Source organism: Urocampus carinirostris, chromosome 11 (genome assembly GCF_059441175.1).
Source record: "Urocampus carinirostris isolate Australia breed hairy pipefish chromosome 11, RoL_Ucar_1.0, whole genome shotgun sequence".
Taxonomy (NCBI): Eukaryota; Metazoa; Chordata; class Actinopteri; order Syngnathiformes; family Syngnathidae; genus Urocampus; species Urocampus carinirostris.
This window is the reverse complement of record NC_142359.1, coordinates 1,275,721-1,295,224: the sequence shown is the minus strand read 5'-3', so window position 1 is coordinate 1,295,224 and position 19,504 is coordinate 1,275,721. Positions and strand designations below refer to the sequence as shown.

At 41.1% G+C, this 19,504-nt stretch overlaps 1 protein-coding gene across 1 annotated transcript in view; it reads left to right on the top strand.

Annotated features, from left to right (window-relative positions):
• LOC148356142 (voltage-dependent calcium channel subunit alpha-2/delta-1-like) overlaps positions 1 to 19,504 on the top strand; it is a 122,264-nt gene that overhangs the window by 79,344 nt on the left and 23,416 nt on the right. The window contains exons 23-31 of the mRNA XM_088346849.1: positions 3,038 to 3,098; positions 3,165 to 3,271; positions 6,893 to 6,977; positions 7,044 to 7,106; positions 11,498 to 11,610; positions 11,682 to 11,753; positions 13,082 to 13,149; positions 13,220 to 13,258; positions 13,340 to 13,411. Coding sequence (XP_088202975.1) covers positions 3,038 to 3,098; positions 3,165 to 3,271; positions 6,893 to 6,977; positions 7,044 to 7,106; positions 11,498 to 11,610; positions 11,682 to 11,753; positions 13,082 to 13,149; positions 13,220 to 13,258; positions 13,340 to 13,411 — 680 coding nt within the window. The remainder of the gene's footprint in view (positions 1 to 3,037; positions 3,099 to 3,164; positions 3,272 to 6,892; positions 6,978 to 7,043; positions 7,107 to 11,497; positions 11,611 to 11,681; positions 11,754 to 13,081; positions 13,150 to 13,219; positions 13,259 to 13,339; positions 13,412 to 19,504) is intronic.

Below are 19,504 nucleotides of genomic sequence, written 5' to 3'. Positions count from 1 at the left end.
AGAATTCATGTTTTCGATCAATGCACGTCAGTTCTTAGCATTCGCCAGAATTTTACCTTTAAAAATTGCATTTTCAACTGATGGACATACAGTAATCCTCCTTTTTTGCTGGCGTTCCAAAAAGGTCACACCTTTTTCATTTATTACTCTGATACTCGCAGTCCGAATGATTAAAATGAGATGATTTAGTCAAATTTTTCACTTGGCACCTGCTATTTAAGGTCAACGAAAACATAGTGCCAGAAAACATCCATTAATGATTCATTCGGAAAGATGGAAATTATAAATCAAGGGGCTGTAGTAGATTCCTAATCCCAAGGTGAGAACCACCAGGAAAAGTATGTGTGTGTCTGTGTGCGGAGTCAAACTTTGGAACAAGTTACAAGACCAGATCAAACAATGTCCAAAGATTAACGTCTTCAAATTTAAATACAAAAAAACATTCCTGGCGGAATACAGAGATAAAGAAATTGGGCTACGAGTGATACTGTTAACTTTGTTGTTATTGTTGCTATTGTTATATCATAACTGTTATTAGTTGTGATTGCTTCAGCAAGGCACAACTACATTGCCAAGTGCTATAACTATAATAGTTGCAAAACTATTATAATCCCCCGAGATCTTATCAAAATTACTATATCTTCTTAGCCGAATTTTGACAAGCCTCTCCTCCCAGAGCTTTTGGAGTAGCCCAACGATTCATATACCAAAAATTCCGGCCCGATCAGGACTTCCCTGCGACCATATGGATAAGCGATACGAGTCTTCAGGGCCCCGCGAGGGGCCCCGGAGACCCAAAAAAGTCCCCATCCGGAATAATGGGTTTTGAGAATCTCCCATCCGGAACACATGGGCCCATTCATTTCTATGGGTAGTCATGGAAACGAGGGCTTTTTCAGAGGTAAGTAGGGACGAAGCAGGGACTGTCCAGGGTGGCTTGAGGGGGCCCGACCCACATTACCTTTAACCATGGGTAAATGGTGAATTCCAAAGAGTGGATGCTAGCGAGAGGATGCTAACAGCTATGTGCGCCGCTAGCAAGGTGTTGGGCTGGCTATGCCAGCCCAAGTATTGGCAATGAGAGGTTGAAGCTATGCTTACTCATGCTAGCTCTAGAAACTATTGGTGACGAGTTAGGCTGGCGCAGCCAGCCCAAGTATTACCGCAAGCTAGCTGTAAACACTGTACCCCCCACAGAACCAATTAAAAATTTACAAATACAGCTTTCCCAGTTAATAAATTTATGTTTTATCCCGGGATCATCTTCCAGATCAATCACAACTCTTACAATTGCCGCGGGAATTGTCTAGTTATTAATATTATTACTATTGTTTTTATGAACATTGGTGTATTTAACAGGGAAAATGAAGGGAATAGTAGCAATTTGCTTCTTACTACCCTCTTTTCGAACATATTATGTAACATTATTGTGTTGTTGAGTTATTGATTTGGTTTTATTTTAATGTTCGAAATTAAGTTTTCATTCATTCATACATTGAAACCAAAGAACAAACCCTATTTACAGGCTCAAGCTTTTAAATAACACATAAAAGTACTGTACTCGATTCCATTTTTTTTTTTACAAATAACTTTTATACCGTCAAATTGGGATTTGAGAAATAATCTTGCTGCCTTTATATTGATTCAGGTGGAAACCATACAGAGAAAACAAGCTAAAATTAGGATTGTATCCATTTTTTAGCTTGACCATTATAGATTTCTTAACATTAAACATATAAGTGTAGTCATAAGATTTTTAAAACATGAAATACGTGATTTTTAATTTTTTTTTCAACATCATGACACCAAAATGTCGCTGCGATCAAAAAAATCAGCCTTATACTACTGTAATTCTGTGTGGTTAGGGTTAGGGTTACAAGCGTAGCGCAGACTGTTGTCGAAGAACCAAATAACGCGTTTAAACTAAAGTACCGTATTTTCCGCACTATAAGGCGCACCTAAAAGCCTTTATTTTTTTCAAAAGCTGACCATGCGCCTTATAATACAGTGCGCCTTATTTATGGATCAACATGAAGTTTTCCAACTAACTTGCAGCCGCCGACTCGATTTTCCCCCGAACGCCAAGTAGTCCGCGGTGTATGCTTGGATTTATTCACCGGCGTTTCATTGGCTAACCAATGTGTCGATCATCAGTTGAATCGATCACTATTGGCTAAAGTTATTCGGAGGTCAAGGGGAGGATCCTTTTTATCATTTACAGGCTCGCATAGGCTAAAGGGGCGAAACAAAGCCTGCAGTTGGCCGAAAAAGATGAATGCGTATAGCACGTGGTTGACGGCATACAGAAAGCATTTTTTTCTATTCTGTATTTGTAAATATTCTCCTGGATTTACTGCACTCACAGATATAAGAGGACATTGGCTGCACATTATTATGAACACAACGACTTCGTTGAGCTACTCCGGGTTTTATATTGTCCCTGTATCTTGTTTCAGACTGAACTCGATGTTTCTGTGATAAGCGGTGCAGATAATGGATGAAATGGAGTGTCTATTTTTAAATTAAACTCAATTCCAAGTGTTTATTGTCATATGCACAATAAAGTTGCGAGCGAAAAAGAAAATAGAAACTAAGGATTGGTTGGCATTTCTTGAATCCCAAGACTTTAACCTTCCGAATGATATTTGAAACGATGCATTTGAGTGACATCGTACAGACACCGTTTCCGCACATGTTCTCGACACGTATTTGCGTCTTTGCAAGCTTTGGGAATGTTATGGGGGTAAGAAGTTGGACTGAACTATCTGACTGTTTTGTCCACGTTCCCGTTGTAGCGCCTTATAATCCGGTGCGTCTTATGTATGTCAAAAATAGGACCAAAAATGATTTTTCGGCGTGCGCCCTATAACCCGGTGCGCCTTATAGTGCGGAAAATACGGTAGTCAAGTCAAGAATATATGGACAATTGAGAGAGCATTTTAAAATGTTTATTTTACTAGTTTAATTTAGCTATAGGCAACAGGGCACCTGTTCCAAAAAAACTGCCACTTATGTCATTTTTCCTGCCTTTCACCAGTTTCGGAGAGCCTGCTGGCGGACAAGTTTGACGAATACGGCTACACCTTCATCGCGCCGAGGTAAGACGACCTGATTCGTTCGTTTCGGGTTTCCGTCTGGCTTCTTACCCGAGTGACGATCCGCAGGGTGTATTGCAAAGACCTGAAGCCGCCCGACAAGGACGTGAGCAACACGGAGTTCCTCATGGAGTTCAACAACTACATCGACACCAAAACGCCAAACAATCCCATGTGTGAGTGCCTGTACTTGATTCCAGACATCCATAACCTCCAGTCCCTCGTGCACTAAAGTATATAAGAGTATCGTGTGCTGAGTTGGCTCTGTACTCACCACAGACTGTTGCAGAACTTGTTGGGCCAAAAGTATTTGGACACTCACACAGGTCACTGCTGTGTTGCCGTCCCACCAAGGATCCACATTCAGGCTGGACTGGATGATGAGGCTTTTATTATTTAACTGGGGCCAATGTTCCCTGTCATTTTCCTTCCGGGTCTGAGTGTTCACACAAAGTCGGTGAGCAACGCTTGAAACAACAGTGAGCAACCGTAATCCCAAGTGTAGCAAGATAATTCATGATCAAACATGTCCAAAACTTGACATCAAGTTACATTTTGCCGAGTTTCCGGCAATGCAAAATGATTTTTCTCTTTTGAATGAATTGATTCATGTACTATTGCAAAGGTTGTAAGGCCTACAAACGTCATTTGTTTTTACAACAATTCTTTCACAAGATTTCCATTTTATCTTTTGTCGCATAATATTAACATTTTTGGGGGCTTATTGAGTCGTTGCACAATACACAACTGTACTTAATCACATTTTTGAGTGGAAGTACAATTTTGGCAACAAGATTCACTTGATATCATTGGAAATGATTTGAATGCAACACAAACTTTATCTTCTTTTTTCCCTGTTTTTTTCTACTTTTTAAAAATTCCTTTAAAAAAATCTCTTTGTGTTTATTTTTTCCGAGCTGTTACTTTTTTCGTTTTGTTCTCTATTTACTTTTTTCTTACATTTCTTTCTTTTCTTTTTTTCTGGCTTTTTTCCTTCTTTTTTCTCTTTCTTTTGTTTCTTTTTTCTCAGCTTTTCACTACTTTTTCATTTTGGTATTTTTTTCTTTTTTGTTCTATTCCCCCCTTCCTTGAAGTCATTTTGTGCATAATTTTACATACTATTTGGTCATGTTGGGATTCAAGAAGCAAAACCAACCCGAAGAGCCGTTTAGGACCCGAAAGAACCGGTTCCTTTTCGTGAGCCGAGCCGAAGAAGCCGGTTGTCGGCAAACTCTACTAACTTTACTCAACTTCGTTCTCCTTCGACTCGACTTCAAAATACCGCATCTAGGATACAACGTCAGGGGAACCGTGTATTTTGACCTTCATGCACTGTAACTTTGACTTACAGTTTGGTATCTTAGATCCAGTTTAGTATCGTAAAATACAACACATGATCATCAAATGTGACAATCCAACGCTTCCAACTTAATCTTACTGATTATATTTCAATCCTGACGCACGCTGACTACAGCAAGACGTTTAACATCACTAACTTAACCCCTGTAACATCCAAAGTGTTTTCCACCGACTTCTGGCGTCTCCTGACTTGCAACTATGTCCAGGTGAGACATCTGGTCGGAGCATGTGAAGGGGCCATCCCCTGAGCCCTCCCCCCCCTGTTACAGTGCAGCGTTCTTTCTTTATGGTTGGCTGTGCATGACCGAGCAAAGCTTTAGTAAAGTGGAACCACCGGCATCACCTCCCCGGTGTCTCCCATTGGACGCTAACCCCCAAAAATCTGACCATCGCACGCCGGAGAGCACATGTGTGAAGCGCCGACACACGGCGCTCCAATTACTTTGTGTTCCGTGACAAAAAGCAGGAGGCTTTTGGCCCCAAGCGCCGTAAAAGTCCAATCGGGGGCCGGCGGGACATCTGACCGAAGCATTAATGAGCGCCGGGGTCGGCGTGGCCTTGTTTGTTGCCCTCGTCGGCATCGGGTCCTCCCGACGCGCCGGCCATAAAAGCTCTCACTCCATTAAGTGATTACTTTCACCGTTATTAGCTGCGAGTTTAACAGGGGGACTGCGTGAGGAGGAGGTGGGGGGGGGGGGGCTGGGATATATCGCCCTGCAATGCCACCATGGCGAAAAAAAGCAAAGTGCGTTAGGAATTCCTTCGGTAATGAAAAGCGTGGTGGGCGACAAGGTGGCAGGGAGCTTCAGAATCAAGTGTTGCAGCAGCTGTGTTTTAAGCAGGCTACTTTCATTACTTTTAGCAGTGTCTGAAAAAGCAGGACAGACAACTCTGAAAAGTTGCCTGCCCAGCCATAAAGTGGCCTGCCCCATTTTCAGGGTTGGTAGGGTTCCTTTAACTGGATTACTTTCAATGACTTTTGGATGACTCCAATACCAAATATGCTAATAAAAGACAAAAGAAACGAAATAGGAATAAAATGACTCCATTTTGTGCAAGCTGGGGGAGTAACCGAATACATGGAACAGCAAAAATGATGTTTGGATTTATTTTCCTTTTGTTTCTTTCGCATTTTATGTTTGTTTTGCCAGAGATCAAAGAGATCAAAGCCAGGAGAGAAAGCTTACCACGTGTTGTGAGTCATTATTTTATTCATATTTCGTTTCTTTTGTCTTTTTTTAGCATTTTTGCTATTGGAGTCGTCCAAAAGTCATTGAAAGTAATCCACTTAAAGCAGGGGTGTCCAACTCATTTTAACTCGGGGGCCACACGATGGAACAAACATTCTGTCGGGGGCCGGACTAGTAGATTAAAGAGAAAGAAAAAGAGAGATAAAGAAATAAGAGAAAGAGGGAGGGAAAAGGAGAGAGGGCGGGACAAAGAAATAAAAAGAGAGAGGGAGAGAGTGTGACAAACAAAAGATAAAAAGTCGTGAGGGAGGGGGAAAAGAAAGGGGGAGGAAGAAAGAAATCCAAAGAGAAATAAATACAAGTACAGTGTCTTTGTGAGAGGCACCGGGTTTTGGCAACATCAAGTTATGACGAGAGCATATTTCAACCTGCAGCTTGTTTTTCTCTTGCGCTTCTCTGAGTGTTGTCTCGCGGGCCGAATTCAATCCCTTGGCGGGCCTGGTCTGGCCCCCGGGCCGCCTGTTTGACACCCGTGACTTAAAGTAACCCTACCCAACCCTGGATATAAATGACAATCGAGACAATTGAATCCAATAGAAATCCGCAAAAGAGTGAAGTAGTGAGGGGTCTCTGTATTGACTCATCTTTGCAGCCCCAGTTACACGACTCGATTGAGGTGCGAGCCCAAATGTTGATAAACCGAGGCCGAGGCTTCAAAGTGGCTGCGGAACTGGAAGAAAACCGGGCTTTTATGGCCCGTTATGTCGGTCTCGGAGAAGAATTTGCCGCCGTCCACAGCTTGCCAGGAACATTTTACACGCAGACAATGTAAACTCTGACTATTTTTGTCTTATTCCATCCATTAAGTCCTCCGCTAATCACAAGTGTTTTCAATACACGTCAGCGTGTGATTATAGAAACCGTCCCTTCTTGTTCCCCCGTCCCTTCTCGTCTCTCATAAACTCGGGTTTGATTTTATTGCTTTTCCATCTTTTTTCCCCCCACACATCATATTTTATCCCACATCGGGTATCCGTGTACTGCCTGCCTACGATTTCCCATTTTCTGGAAGACGGCTGTTGCGTTCTGGGCCATTAGCTTCTCAAAACCCCAAACTACAACATTTCCCCCCTCCAGCCCACAAAGACGGACAATTAAATACATTAGGTTTGACAAATTTTTGGTTCTGTCAGCAGACGGGCGCAAATGGCTCGGGCAGATGGGGCTGATTCTGTTTTTGCTCTTTAGGTAACGTGGATCTGGTCAACCGATTGCTCTTGGACGCCGGCATCACTTCAGATCTCATCAAGATCTGGAAGGACAAAAAATTGCCGTGAGTGGAGAAAACAACAAAAACAAAATGCTCAATGGTGGACATGTCTGATTTATTGTTTTGTAGGGCTGGGATCACTGCGAGATTTGTGGCCACCGATGGAGGAATTACCCGAGTCTACCCAAAAAGGTAGTGGAGTCAAAACGGTCTCAGGGAAGCATGCAGGATGTGCTCCAATAAGGCAGTGTTCTGGTTTCCCCCCCGTCCCTGCGTCCTAGACGCATCATTTTTGCTGGGGGACGCAACCTTTTTGACACAAAATTGTTATTATTACTCGATTACTTGTTTTTTAACAAAAATTCACCGCACTCCAAACTTTTCGTCAGGCAGATCCGCTATTGTTGTTTTGGTCTCGGCAAACGAGATCTCGTTACTTCGAGATGACGTCATTGTTTTGGCGGTTGTCGAGTGAAAGAGAAGTATGCCTCCGAAAAAACAGTTGGTATGAGGTGCAAATCAACACAAAATTGGTCATTTCTTCAGTGTCGGTAATAAGTCGAAACATAATACAGAAAACGGCAATAATTCCCACATGAAAAAACAACGGAGAAATTCTTCAGAAGACCGCGGAGGCAAGGAAAACACGTGTGTTGAAGTGAACGATTCCACGAAAGATAATAAACAAAAGAATACTCCTAGCAAGAAAAGGACTTTTCTGCAAAAATTATATTCCTGGTGACGCTATGAGGAGGATGATAATGGAGGCTACATGTTCTGTGATGCGTGCACCCAGCGTGACAAAAAAACTGGATTGCATAAATCATTTCGCGATACAAACTTTCAGAAAAGCACATTTGATCGCACAACGACAATGGAAACCACAAATTAGCTATGGAAATTCCGTTGCTGCAATTGGACCTTGAGAAGGCATTAAACTGTGGCGGGACAGCAAGCCACGAAGAATATATGAACTGAAAAATCTGGAGTAAATGCACTAGTGGCTCACATTTTTTGCAAATCATCCCCATTTTTTTTTTAGGCATGAGTAAATACTATATTCGTAATGGCTATCTTCTGAAAAGACGCGACGTAAACAATTCGGCAGAAGGCTGAACACCGCTTCATTCAAAGTAACCCATCGCTTTTGACTGTCAGTAACGGTAACAGCGTGAAAATAAACTGGTAGTTTTCCCTGTTGTGTTTTTGTAACAGTGTTGGACAAGACACATGATAATGATGGAGCTTTTTGGCTCATATTGAAAAGAATAGAACATTCTATCATCATTACAAAATGGGTTAAACATATTGTCACAACGAAATTGGACGTGGCACTCCAGTTTCACATTTTACAGTGAGGACAGAAGAGAACAAAGAAGATAAAGGAACAAAGAAGATGTTTGCATTGTACTTGCTGCATGCTTTGTTTTTCTCCGGAGGGGGTGAGGGACAGACAGAGATGGTCGGATCCAGCTAGGTGGGGGGAGGGGGGAAGCTCTGTACGCATGTTTGATGTTACTGTACACACGGTCCAGTGTTTTCCCACCTGGTTGCACAGTCCATGTATTGAATGAATTTAGGAAGTACAGTCCATAAGCATGCCTGATAAAAGCTCCATCGGGGTGTGCAAGCTGCTGTTTATGGATAGCAGCGAGCAGGAGATTTAGCGCTATGCTAACATTAGCATCCGGTGGAACGTAAACAGCAAGCACAATGACCACAGTTAGCTCTCTCGGTAGATAGAAGGGTCTACACGATACTGCTAGAAACTGTATCAGGTGAGCAGTGTGTGTCAATAATTCTGCTGTTATTGCAGCGCATAGTCCCCCACCCCTGTTTTTACCAGAGTCTCCGTCTCAGTCGTGTAGCGTGAGTCCTGCTTGTTGGACTGCGGGGGAACCAAGACTCCGTGATAACAAAAATACTGCAATTCCGGACGAAGCTGTTGGTGGCGATCCGCAGCTCAAATTCACTCATTTTGTGAACGATGGATCTGGCGTTGGTCAGGAACATGGTTGGAAGCGCTGAGGGAAGACACATGCTGGTGGACAGGATAAGGTAGATGGGGCAAAGGCAGAAACAAGCTATCAAGTGACAACTGAAACCTAACCTAAACCAACCAAGCAAACCCAGAATTTTTTATTTCAACTTCAGATAATCCAGATACAAGATAACATCCCAGTCAAGTCGTTGGTGGATAATGACATTTTCCAACATTTATCCGTCAATTGTCCATCATCCCGGTTTTGGAACCCTTCCCAGTCCACCGGCCCTCGCATCGCTTATCTCCTGACTTTCCGCCATCCGATAGGATGAAGATCCCTGCTGTTTCTGTCCATTTTCCACTTGCATGCAGTTTTTGACCTTGTTCTTGATTCCAATGCTCATCCCCAAGGACCACCCTTTCAATACAAAACAAATGGAGGGAATTCAGTCTGCACAAATGCTTATGTGTTTTTTTTTTCCTGTAATTGCATCAACTATGGTGCTCAGTGAAAACCAGAGTGGGACTAAGACAGACCCCTCGGTATACCTGAAATACACCTTTTGGAAACCTGATCAATTGGCCAGGGCATTCTATTATTTCAATGTTTTGTTCATTCCTTTTAAGTGTTTTCAACACAGTAGTGCATTTTTGCTTCGTAGCGTTGCATTTGTGACTTCTTGTAGCTTCTGTCAGGATTACAGCTAGAAATGGGAGATATGTTTTTCTCATTCACTGAGATCCAATGTGGGCGCTAGCCATATTAGCCTTTACTGGAGTGATGAACTAGCAAGATACCAAGAGTAGAGACGACTGAAAAAGGGAAGAAAGACGAGGCAAGTGACAACAGCTGTAAGGAGGAAGATGAAACCCGGAAGTGATTGAATAAGTCCTGGTCACCGGTAGCAAACGACAAGGTCATCGTAGATTTCTGATATCGTCGTGGTAGTCTATCTTGCTGTGAGTAAATAGGTGCTCTGATGTGTTACTAAGGTTTATTATCGTTAATGAGGGAAATTGCAATCGGCAGACGTCAATGAGATTTTTATCTCATCTCATCTCATTAGCTGCACCGCTTATCCTCAGTAGGGTCGCGGGGTTGCTGGAGCCCATCCCAGCCATCTTCGGGCTGTGGGCAGGGGACACCCTAAACTGGTTGCCAGCCAGTCACAGGGCACACAGGGACAGAAAATCCGCTCGCTCATTCACACCTAAGGACAATTTGGACCGGCAAATCCACCTAAAATGCATGTCTTTGGAATGTGGGAGGAAACCCACGCAAGCACGGGGAGAAGATACAAACTCCGCACAGGAAGTCCGGTAGCTGGATTTGAACCCACACAGGAGGTTTTGCTGCCCTGAGATTTATATATTAACTCGTATTACATAAGTCTGTCATGATTATTGATGCATGGCACCTTTGCCTGCTCTTTGGCGCCTCGGACTCTGATTGGCTTTTGTCAGTCTGTCTGCAAACCTCAGTTCACCCTAGGCAAGCTTTTTGACCCCGACTCACTCCTGTTTTGGCCCCCGTCTGTTCCTGGCTTTGACCCATTTTCTCATCTCAACCATGTTTTTGCTCTCCTGTCCTGGCTACTGACCTATTTTTTCGCCATCGCTCGCCACGGAAGATCCACTTAAGCGTCTGAGCAACCTGCTCCCCGCGATCAGCGATCTCTGGATCGTGTGTGCAATCCTTTCCCTTTTTCCCAATAAAACTGAGAGAAACGTACGCAAGTGGGTTCTGTCCCTGTTCTGGTCTTGACAAAGTCAAGTCCCGTTTATTTGTTTTGCTCTTCATCACAAAAATATCTCAAAGGACCACACGCCATCCCCTGATCTGAAACCGGCATGCAGGTCTGTCCTACTCCCTCACTCCACCACCAATTGGGATGACAGATAATTCGGGAAATGATTTGTTGAAACGCCTTATCCATTTTGTGAAAAAAATGTTGGGGTATCAACAAAGTATCCTTAGACTGTTGAGCGGTGAAAATGGCATTTTTTCATCCATCCATCCATCCATCATCTGCACCACTTATCCTCAGTAGGGTCGCGGGTGTGCTGGAGCCCATCCCAGCCATCTCCAGGCAGTGGGCAGGGAACACCCTGAACTGGTTGCCAGCCAGTCACAGGGCACACAGGGACAGACAACCATTCCCTCGTTCATTCCTATCCATCCATCCATTATCTGTACCGCTTATCCTCAGTGTGGTCGCGGGGGTGCTGGAGCCCATCCCAGCTATCTTTGGGCAGTAGGCAGGGGACACCCTGAACCGGTTACCAGCCAATCGCAGGGCGCAACTCACTCAGTCATTCACACCGAGGGACAATTTGGACCGGCCAATTAAGCTAATGGGGCGGCATTAGCTTCATTGACTTGAAAAGTGCTATAGAAATGCAGACCATTCAGCATCTTGATTATCCTCAAGACGTTTGGAGGCTGACTCCCTATTGGTGTGTGTGTGAATGGGTAAGTGTGAAACACATTGTAAAGCGCTTTGGGAGGTCTTCATGGACTTGAAAATCGCTCTGGAAACGCAGAACATTTACCATTTTTTCAGTTGTTTGTAAATGACTCTCTCATTTTGATCTCCAGCGCCGGCCTGAACTGGAGAGAGGAAGCCGAGACGTACGAATCCAGCTTCTACAAGCGAAGTCTGGACAACGACCTTTACATCTTCACGCCGACGCCTTACCTCCAAGACAACGGTGAGTGCACGCCGAACGCCAAAAACACGCTAAAGCGTCCACTCCCGAGTATTTTTCGTCCCGACCGCCAGTCAGCGATGATTCCGTCCTGGTGAGCAGAGCCCTCAACCTCAAGATCGACAACAAGCTCCTCAAGCCGGCAGGTGAGAAGTCCCACTCGCTATCCGTCCAGCTGCAAGTCCTGTTTATTTGTTTGGCCCTTAATCACAAAGAGTCTCAAAGAGCTGCACAAACTACAGATTATTGTAAACTACAGACTATTATGACATCATCCCCTGATCTAAAGCCTACGTGAAGTCAAGGAAAAACTCAAAAACCTCAACATGAGTCAAGTCCTGTTTATTTGTTTGGTCCTTAATGACAAAGAGTCTCAAAGGGCTGCACAGACCACAGATTATTGCAAACTACAGACTATTATGACATCATCCCCTGATCTAAAACCTACATGACGGCAAAGGAAAACTCAAAAACCTCAGAATGAGTCAAGTCCTGTTTATTTGTCACATAGAGTCTCAAAGGGCTGCACAGATAAAAGACCATTGCAAACCACAGACTATTATGACACCATCACCTGATCTAAAACCTACATGAGGGCAAATAATACACAGATTACCAACATTTCCACTGAGGTTGCAGATTCAATCTCAGAGGGAATAGCATTCTACACTACCTGGGCCTGCATGGAGAAGGCTCATGATCCTTCAGATTTCTTCTTGGCTCTTGGGATCACGAGTAGACCAGTGTTTTCTGAGCGAAGGCACCAGACTGGAACCTAGGGGGCAATTCAATCAGAAAGATATGAGAGAGCAAGTCCATGCATGATTTTGTGCACTACCAACAGAACCTTAAAATCACGTCTTAAGCTAACATGGACCAGAACAGAAATAGGACCCAATCGCGTAACGTTCCTCACAAGTCTTATTGAAGCTAAGAGGAAGGGCATCGCCCGGGATCTGGTGCTGGCTAGACGCGGGAAGCAGGTCGCTCTGAAAGCGGAAGTGAATCTTTTGTGGCAAGCGATGGCGGTGTCAGGAACAGAAAGCGGGTCAGTAGCAGGGACAGGAGAGCAAAAACGTGGTCGGGGTCGTAAGCGAGTCGTAAGCCAGGAAAGGAGAGTAGAAGTGGTCGGGGAAAAAAGAGGTCGAAAGCCGGGACGGGAGAGTCGACGTGGTCAGGATCAAAAACAGGTCGAAGCCGGGGGACAGACGGGAGCAAAAAACAGGAGGGAGTCAGGGTCGGAAAAGGCTTGCGTAGTGTTAACTGGGGTTCGCAGACGGACTGACACCAGGGGACAGATAGGAGTGGGTTTAAATAGGGACAGAGAGCCAATCGGAGTCCGAGGCAGTTGCCGCCAAAGGAGCGGGCACAGGTGAAGCATATGACATGCAGTTACATTTTCCTAGTTTTTCTGTTTTCCTGTAGTTCGATTTTTGAGGTGTTTCTTTCCCTCTCGTCTTGAAAACGTTCCCAGTGGTTGGAGTGAAGCTGGACGTCGCCACCTGGATGGCCAATTTCATGAACGCCACGCTCAGGACCAACGTGAGTGACGTCCGCGCCGTTTCCGTCAACCGTGAAAAGTCTAAGCCCTCTTATGGTTTTGTCGTCGCAGTGCACGGACGAGATCTGCGGCTGCCAACGAAACGATATGGTGACATTTCCGGGGCGGGGGAGTCTCTTTGGATTTTGTTACCCTCGCGGCGTCGTGTTTTAAGTCTGTGTTCCGTTCCAGCACGTGGACTGCGTCATTCTGGACGACGGCGGCTTCCTGGTCATGTCCAATCGGGACGAGTACGTCGATCAGGTTTGCTCCGGCTGCGGCCTGCACGGAAATCTTGGCTTCTTATCACCAAAAACAACATCGGAAACACAAACTCGTCTTTCGGTTTGGCTTTTTTTTGTTCGAAAGGCAAAATTTCCTTTTTGCAAACTGAAGATTTACAGTATATTAAACAGGGCTTTCAAACTCGTTTTAGCTCGGGCCCAAAAAAATCCCACCACGACCAGACGAGTAGGTTAAAGAAGAAAAAAGAGAGAGAGGGAGTAAAAGGGAGGAGAGATAATAAGAGAAAGAAAACAAGGGAGACAGAACAAGAGATGAAAAGAAGGGAAGAAGAGAGAAAAGAGACAGAAAAATAAAAGAGAGAGAAAAAGAGATAAATAGAGCGGTTGGGAAGGAGATAAAACGATTGCGAAAAGAGAAAAAGAAAGGGGAAAGGAGTGAGTGTGAGAAGGACAGGGAGAAGAAAAAGAGAGTGAGAAAGAAAGAGGGTGAGAAAGAGAAAAAAGAAGAGAAAGAAAGGAGGAAATGTAAATAAAGCGTGAGAGAGGGAAAGAGAAAGTGTGAAAAAGAGAGAGAAAAAGAGATAACTAGAGCAGTTGGGAAAGAGATAAAAAGATTGCGAAAAGAGAAAAAGAAAGGGGAAAGGAGTGAGTGTGAGAAGGACAGGGAGAAGAAAAAGAGAGTGAGAAAGAAAGAGGGTGAGATAGAGAAAAAAGAAGAGAAAGAAAGCAGGAAATGTAAATAAAGAGTGAGAGAGGAAAAGAGATAGTGTGAAAAAGAGAGAGAATAAGCATGAGAAAAAAAAGAAGCGCGGAAGCTCTAGCTGCTTTGCGAGTGGCACCTGGTGTTGGCGACATCCAGTGGACATATTTAAAACGGCAGCTCATTTTCCTCTTGCGCTTCTTTCGGCAATGTCCTTTGCGCCGGATTAAAACCCTTGGTGGGCCTGATCCGGCCCGCGGGCCGCATGTTTAACAAGAGCGATATAAATGAAAGACAATTAAAACAAGGTCAAATATATCGTACAGGGGTCTGCAAACTAAGGCCCGCAGGCCAGATCCAGTCTGCCAAATGTTGAAAATAATAATTTAGAATAAAAGAGTACTACTAAAATATATAGAATTTTTCTGCAGTGTCAGGACCAGAACAGAAACGGGACCCAATCACGTAACACTTCTAACTAGTTTTATTGAAGGAGAGAGGAAGGGCAGCAGCCGCATGTACTGTAGATGTAGATTATTTTTTTTTTTTAAGTAAAAATAAATAAATATTTACATTGCAGTGTTGGAAATACTCTGGTGCCTTGAAATGGTTCAGTCCATTTAATTATTTGCACGGCTTTCAATATTTAGTTTGGTCATAATACTGTAGTTATATGTATAAAACATACATACATATATATATATTAGTATTTTTCTGCAGTGACAGGACCAGAACAGAAACAGGACCCAATCGTGTAACGCTTCTCACAAATTTTAGTGAAGGAAAGAGGAAGGGCGATGGCGGTGTCGGGAACAGAAAAATGGGTCAGTAGTCGGGACAGGAAAGCAAAAACGTGGTCGGGGTCGTAAGCGAATTGTAAGCCAGGAAAGGAGAGTAGACGTGGTTCGGGGACAAAAATAGGTCGAAAGCCGGGACGGGAGAGTAGATTTGGTCGAAGCTGGGGGACAGACGGGAGCAAAAAACTTTTTAATTAGGTATTTGTTTTGAGTTTGGTTGTATTTTCAACATATTTTTCTTCAGATTGGACATTGTTTATGGCATTGTCTTAGTGTTTCAAAAGCAATTTATTGAAATGGTTCATTCACAGATAAAGGTAATATGCATTTTACATGTACTGTGGACGAAGATGAATGTTTTTTTAAAAAGTAAAAATAAATAAATATTTACATTGCAGTGTTGGAAATACTCTGGTGCCTTGAAATGGTTCTGTCCATTTGATTCGTATATGTATATATATATATAGTTTTTTTCTGCAGTGTCAGGACCAGAACAGAAACAGGGCCCAATCGCGAAACGTGATTGGATATTGTTTATTGCATTGTCTTAATTCTTAGTGTTACAAAAGTAATTGCAGTGTTGGAAATACTCCGGTGCCTTGAAATGGTTCAGTCTATTTGATTCGTTGCACGGCTTTCAATATTTTGTTTGGTCGTAATACTGAAGTTATATATATATATAGTATTTTTCTGAAGTGTCAGGACCCGAACAGAAACAAAACCCAATCGCGAAACGTGATTGGACATTGTTTATGGTATTGTCTTAATTCTTAGTGTTACAAAAGCAATTTATTGAAATGGTTCATTCTCAGATAAAAGAAAAAAAGGAATATGCATTTTACACGTACTGTAGATGCGTGGATGTAGGTGACACACTTCTCATGAACTAAATCAGGCCATAAATATTTCATTTCGGTCGGAAAAAATGTTTGAGGTATTATTTTTCTATCAAATAATACTTTTTTGATTAGTAGTTTTTTATACTATTACTGTATACTATTACTGCACTTTTATTTTGTAGTATTTTTGTAGTAATCTGTAGTCTTTTGATACCATTACTGCACTTTTATTTTGTAGTATTTTGTAGTATCCTGTAGTTTTTATACTATTTTATTTTGTAGTATCTTTGTAGTATTTTGTAGTTTTTTTATATTATTACTGCACTTTTATGTTGTAGTATTTTTGTAGTATCTTTGTAGTATTTTGTAGTTTTTTAATGCTATTACTCTACTTTTATTTTGTAGTATTTTTGTAGTATTCTGTAGTTTTTTTATATTATTACTGCACTTTTATGTTGTAGTATTTTTGTAGTAATCTGTAGTTTTTTATAATATTACTGCACTTTTATTTTTTAGTATTTTTGTAGTAATCTGTAGTCTTTTTATACTATTACTGCACTTTTATTTGTAGTATTTTGTAGTATTCTGTAGTTTTTTATACTATTACTGCACTTTTATGTTGTAGTATTTTTGTAATATTCTGTAGTTTTTTTTATACTATTACTGCACTTTTATTTTGTAGTATTTTCTGTAGTATTCTGTAGTTTTTTATACTATTACTGCACTTTTATGTTGTAGTATTTTTGTAGTAATCTGTAGTTTTTTATAATATTACTGCAATTTTATTTTGTAGTATCTTTGTAGTATTTTGTAGTTTTTTAATGCTATTACTGCACTTTTATTTTGTAGTATTTTTGTAGTATTCTGCAGTTTTTTATATTATTACTGCACTTTTATTTGTAGTATTTTGTAGTATTCTGTAGTTTTTTTATACTATTACTGCACTTTTATGTTGTAGTATTTTTGTAATATTCTGTGGTTTTTTTATACTATTACTGCACTTTTATTTTGTAGTATCTGTTGTATTTTATGTAGTATTTCCAAAGGATATTTTTATTGTGTATCTGCAGTTGTACTTTTGTTTTTCTGTCGCAATATATCTGCAGCAGTATTCTCATAGTATTGATGTCATCATATTTATGTAGCAGTATTTTTGTATTATAGTATTTCTGTTTTGGTATTTTTCAAGTATGTAAGTCCACCTGCCTGTGAGCAAAAGTCAACGAGGCTGAAGAAAAAAATAATGAAAGGAAAGCATCATTTGCCTAATTTTTTGACACGCTTTTGTCCAAAAGGGGAACGGGGCCCCCGACGCCGTCGGGCCCCGATGTTTTTTCACGCGCCGGCTAATCAGCGACGGGCGTGCGCCGGATAAATCAAGGCTCCTCTGAAGTTTGGCAGCGCCACTAAAAATGGAGGTCTCGGGCCGGCCCCCGCCTCGTATATTCCGAGGAGACGTCTCGTGGACTTTTCTGCCTGACCCGCCGTCGCTGGATTTTTTTTTTTTTTTAGACGGACGGTTCGGGGGGGACCTCAGGAAGTCTGCGGGGCAACAGGGCGACGACTGTTCATTCATAGCGAGTGTCGCACACGTGCGGGGCTGACCCCGGACTCGCTTGGGGAAAGACTCCGAGGGGTACCCTAAACCGGGTTTTTAGGATTACTCTAGTTGTATTTTTCGAGTATTTTTCTGTCGTTTTTTTTTTAGACTATTACTGCACTTTTATTTTGTAGTATTTTTGTAGTATCTGTATTTTTTTTAGATTATTACTGCACTTCCCCGCGACCCTACTGAGGATAAGCGGTGCAGATAATGGATGGATGGATGGATTGCTGCACTTTTATTTTGTAGTATTTTTTTAGTTCTGTAGTCTTTTTATACTATTACTGCACTTTTAGTTTGTAGTATTTTTGGAGAATTTTGTCGTTTTTACACTATTCTGCACTTTTATTTTGTAGTATGTTTGTAGTATCTGTTTTTTTAGACTTTTACTGCACTTCCCCCGCGACCCTACTGAGGATAAGCAGTGCAGATAATGGATGGATGGATTGATTACTGCACTTTTATTTTGTAGTATTTTTGTAGTATCTGTACTTTTTATACTATTACCGCATTTTTTTTTGTAGCATTTTTGTAGTTTTTTGTAGTTTTTATACTCTTACTGCACTTTTTTGTGTAGTATTTTTGTAGTATACTGTATTCTTACTAGTACTGCACTTTTATTTTGTAATATTTTTGTAGTTTTCTGTTTGTTTGTTTTTATACGGTTACTGCACTTTTATTTTGTAGTATTTTTGTAGTATTTTGTAGTTTTTATACTCTTACTGCACTTTTATTTTGTAGTGTTCTTGGAGTATTCTGTAGTTTTTATATCATTACTGCACTTTTATTTGTAGTATTTTTGTAGTATTCTGCAGTCTTACTTTTACTGCACTTTTAGTTTGTAGTATTTTTGTAGTATTCTGTTGTTTTTTTAATACTATTACTGCACTTTTAGTTTGTAGTATTTTTGTAGTATTCTGTAGGTTTTTTATACTATTACTGCACTTTTATTTTGTAGTATTTTTGTTGTATTCTGTAGTTTTTATATTATTACTGCACTTTGATTTTGTAGTATTTTAGTCATATTCTGTAGTTTTTTTTATACTATTACTCCACTTTTATTTTGTAGTATCCGTTGTATTTTATGTAGTATTTCCAAAGGATATTTTTATTGTGTATCTGTAGTTGTTATCTAGTTGTGTATCTTTTGTTTATTTTATGTCACAATATATCTGTAGCAGTATTCTCATAGTATTTATGTCATAATATTTATGTAGCACTATTTTTGTATCATAGTATTACTGTTTTGGTATTTTTCAAGTATTTTTATTCCAGTATCTTTGTCTTATTTCATATTTTTATTTTTCTGTTGTAATATTTCTGTAATCGTATTTTTATATCATATTACCGCAGTAGTGTTTTGTAGTATTTACGTAGTATTTTCTTATCAGAATAAAGACAAAAAAATATATTGAGTCCCTGATTGGAAGAATTATTTTTAAAATTTATTTTTGTAGTCCTCTTGTAGTAAATTAGTAGTATTTTTTATAACAGATTGGTTTAGTTTCAGAGAGAGGGAACCTGAGAAAAAAAGGGAAACAAGTGAAAAAGAATAGAGATGCAAAAAGAATGGGAAAGAAGTGAAGAGAGATAGTAACAGAGGGTGATAGATTAAACAAATGAAAAAACAGAAAAAGAGATAGAAAAGGATTAAGCATGAGAAAGAGAGAAAGAAAAGGAGTGAGGAAAAGAGAGAAAGAGCAATAAAAATGATAAAGCGAGAAAGACAAAATAAGAGTGAGAAATAGAAAGAGAGAGGGTGAGAAAGAAGTAACAACAGAGAGAATGAAAGAAAGAGTGTAGTAGAGGGAGTTGAAAAGGAAAAGAGAAAAAAGAAAGAGATTAAGAAGTAACAGAGTGGGTGAATGGGAAAAAGAAAAAAATAATGAAAGAGAGAAAGAAAGAAGGAAAGAAAGAAAGAAAGAAAAAGAAGAGAGACAGAGAGAGAAATACTGCTACAAATACTTTGTGACTTGTGCCTGGCTTGGTGAGCATCAAGTGGACACATGTGAAACTGCAGCTCATTTTTCTCTTCCGCTTCTCTGTGTTGTCTCACGGGCCGGATTAAAACCCTTGGCGGGCCTGATCCGGCCCACAGTCCGCCTGTTTGACACCTGTGGAATACAACAAGGAACGTCAAACCATGTAGGAATGCTTTTAGGTGGATTTTTTT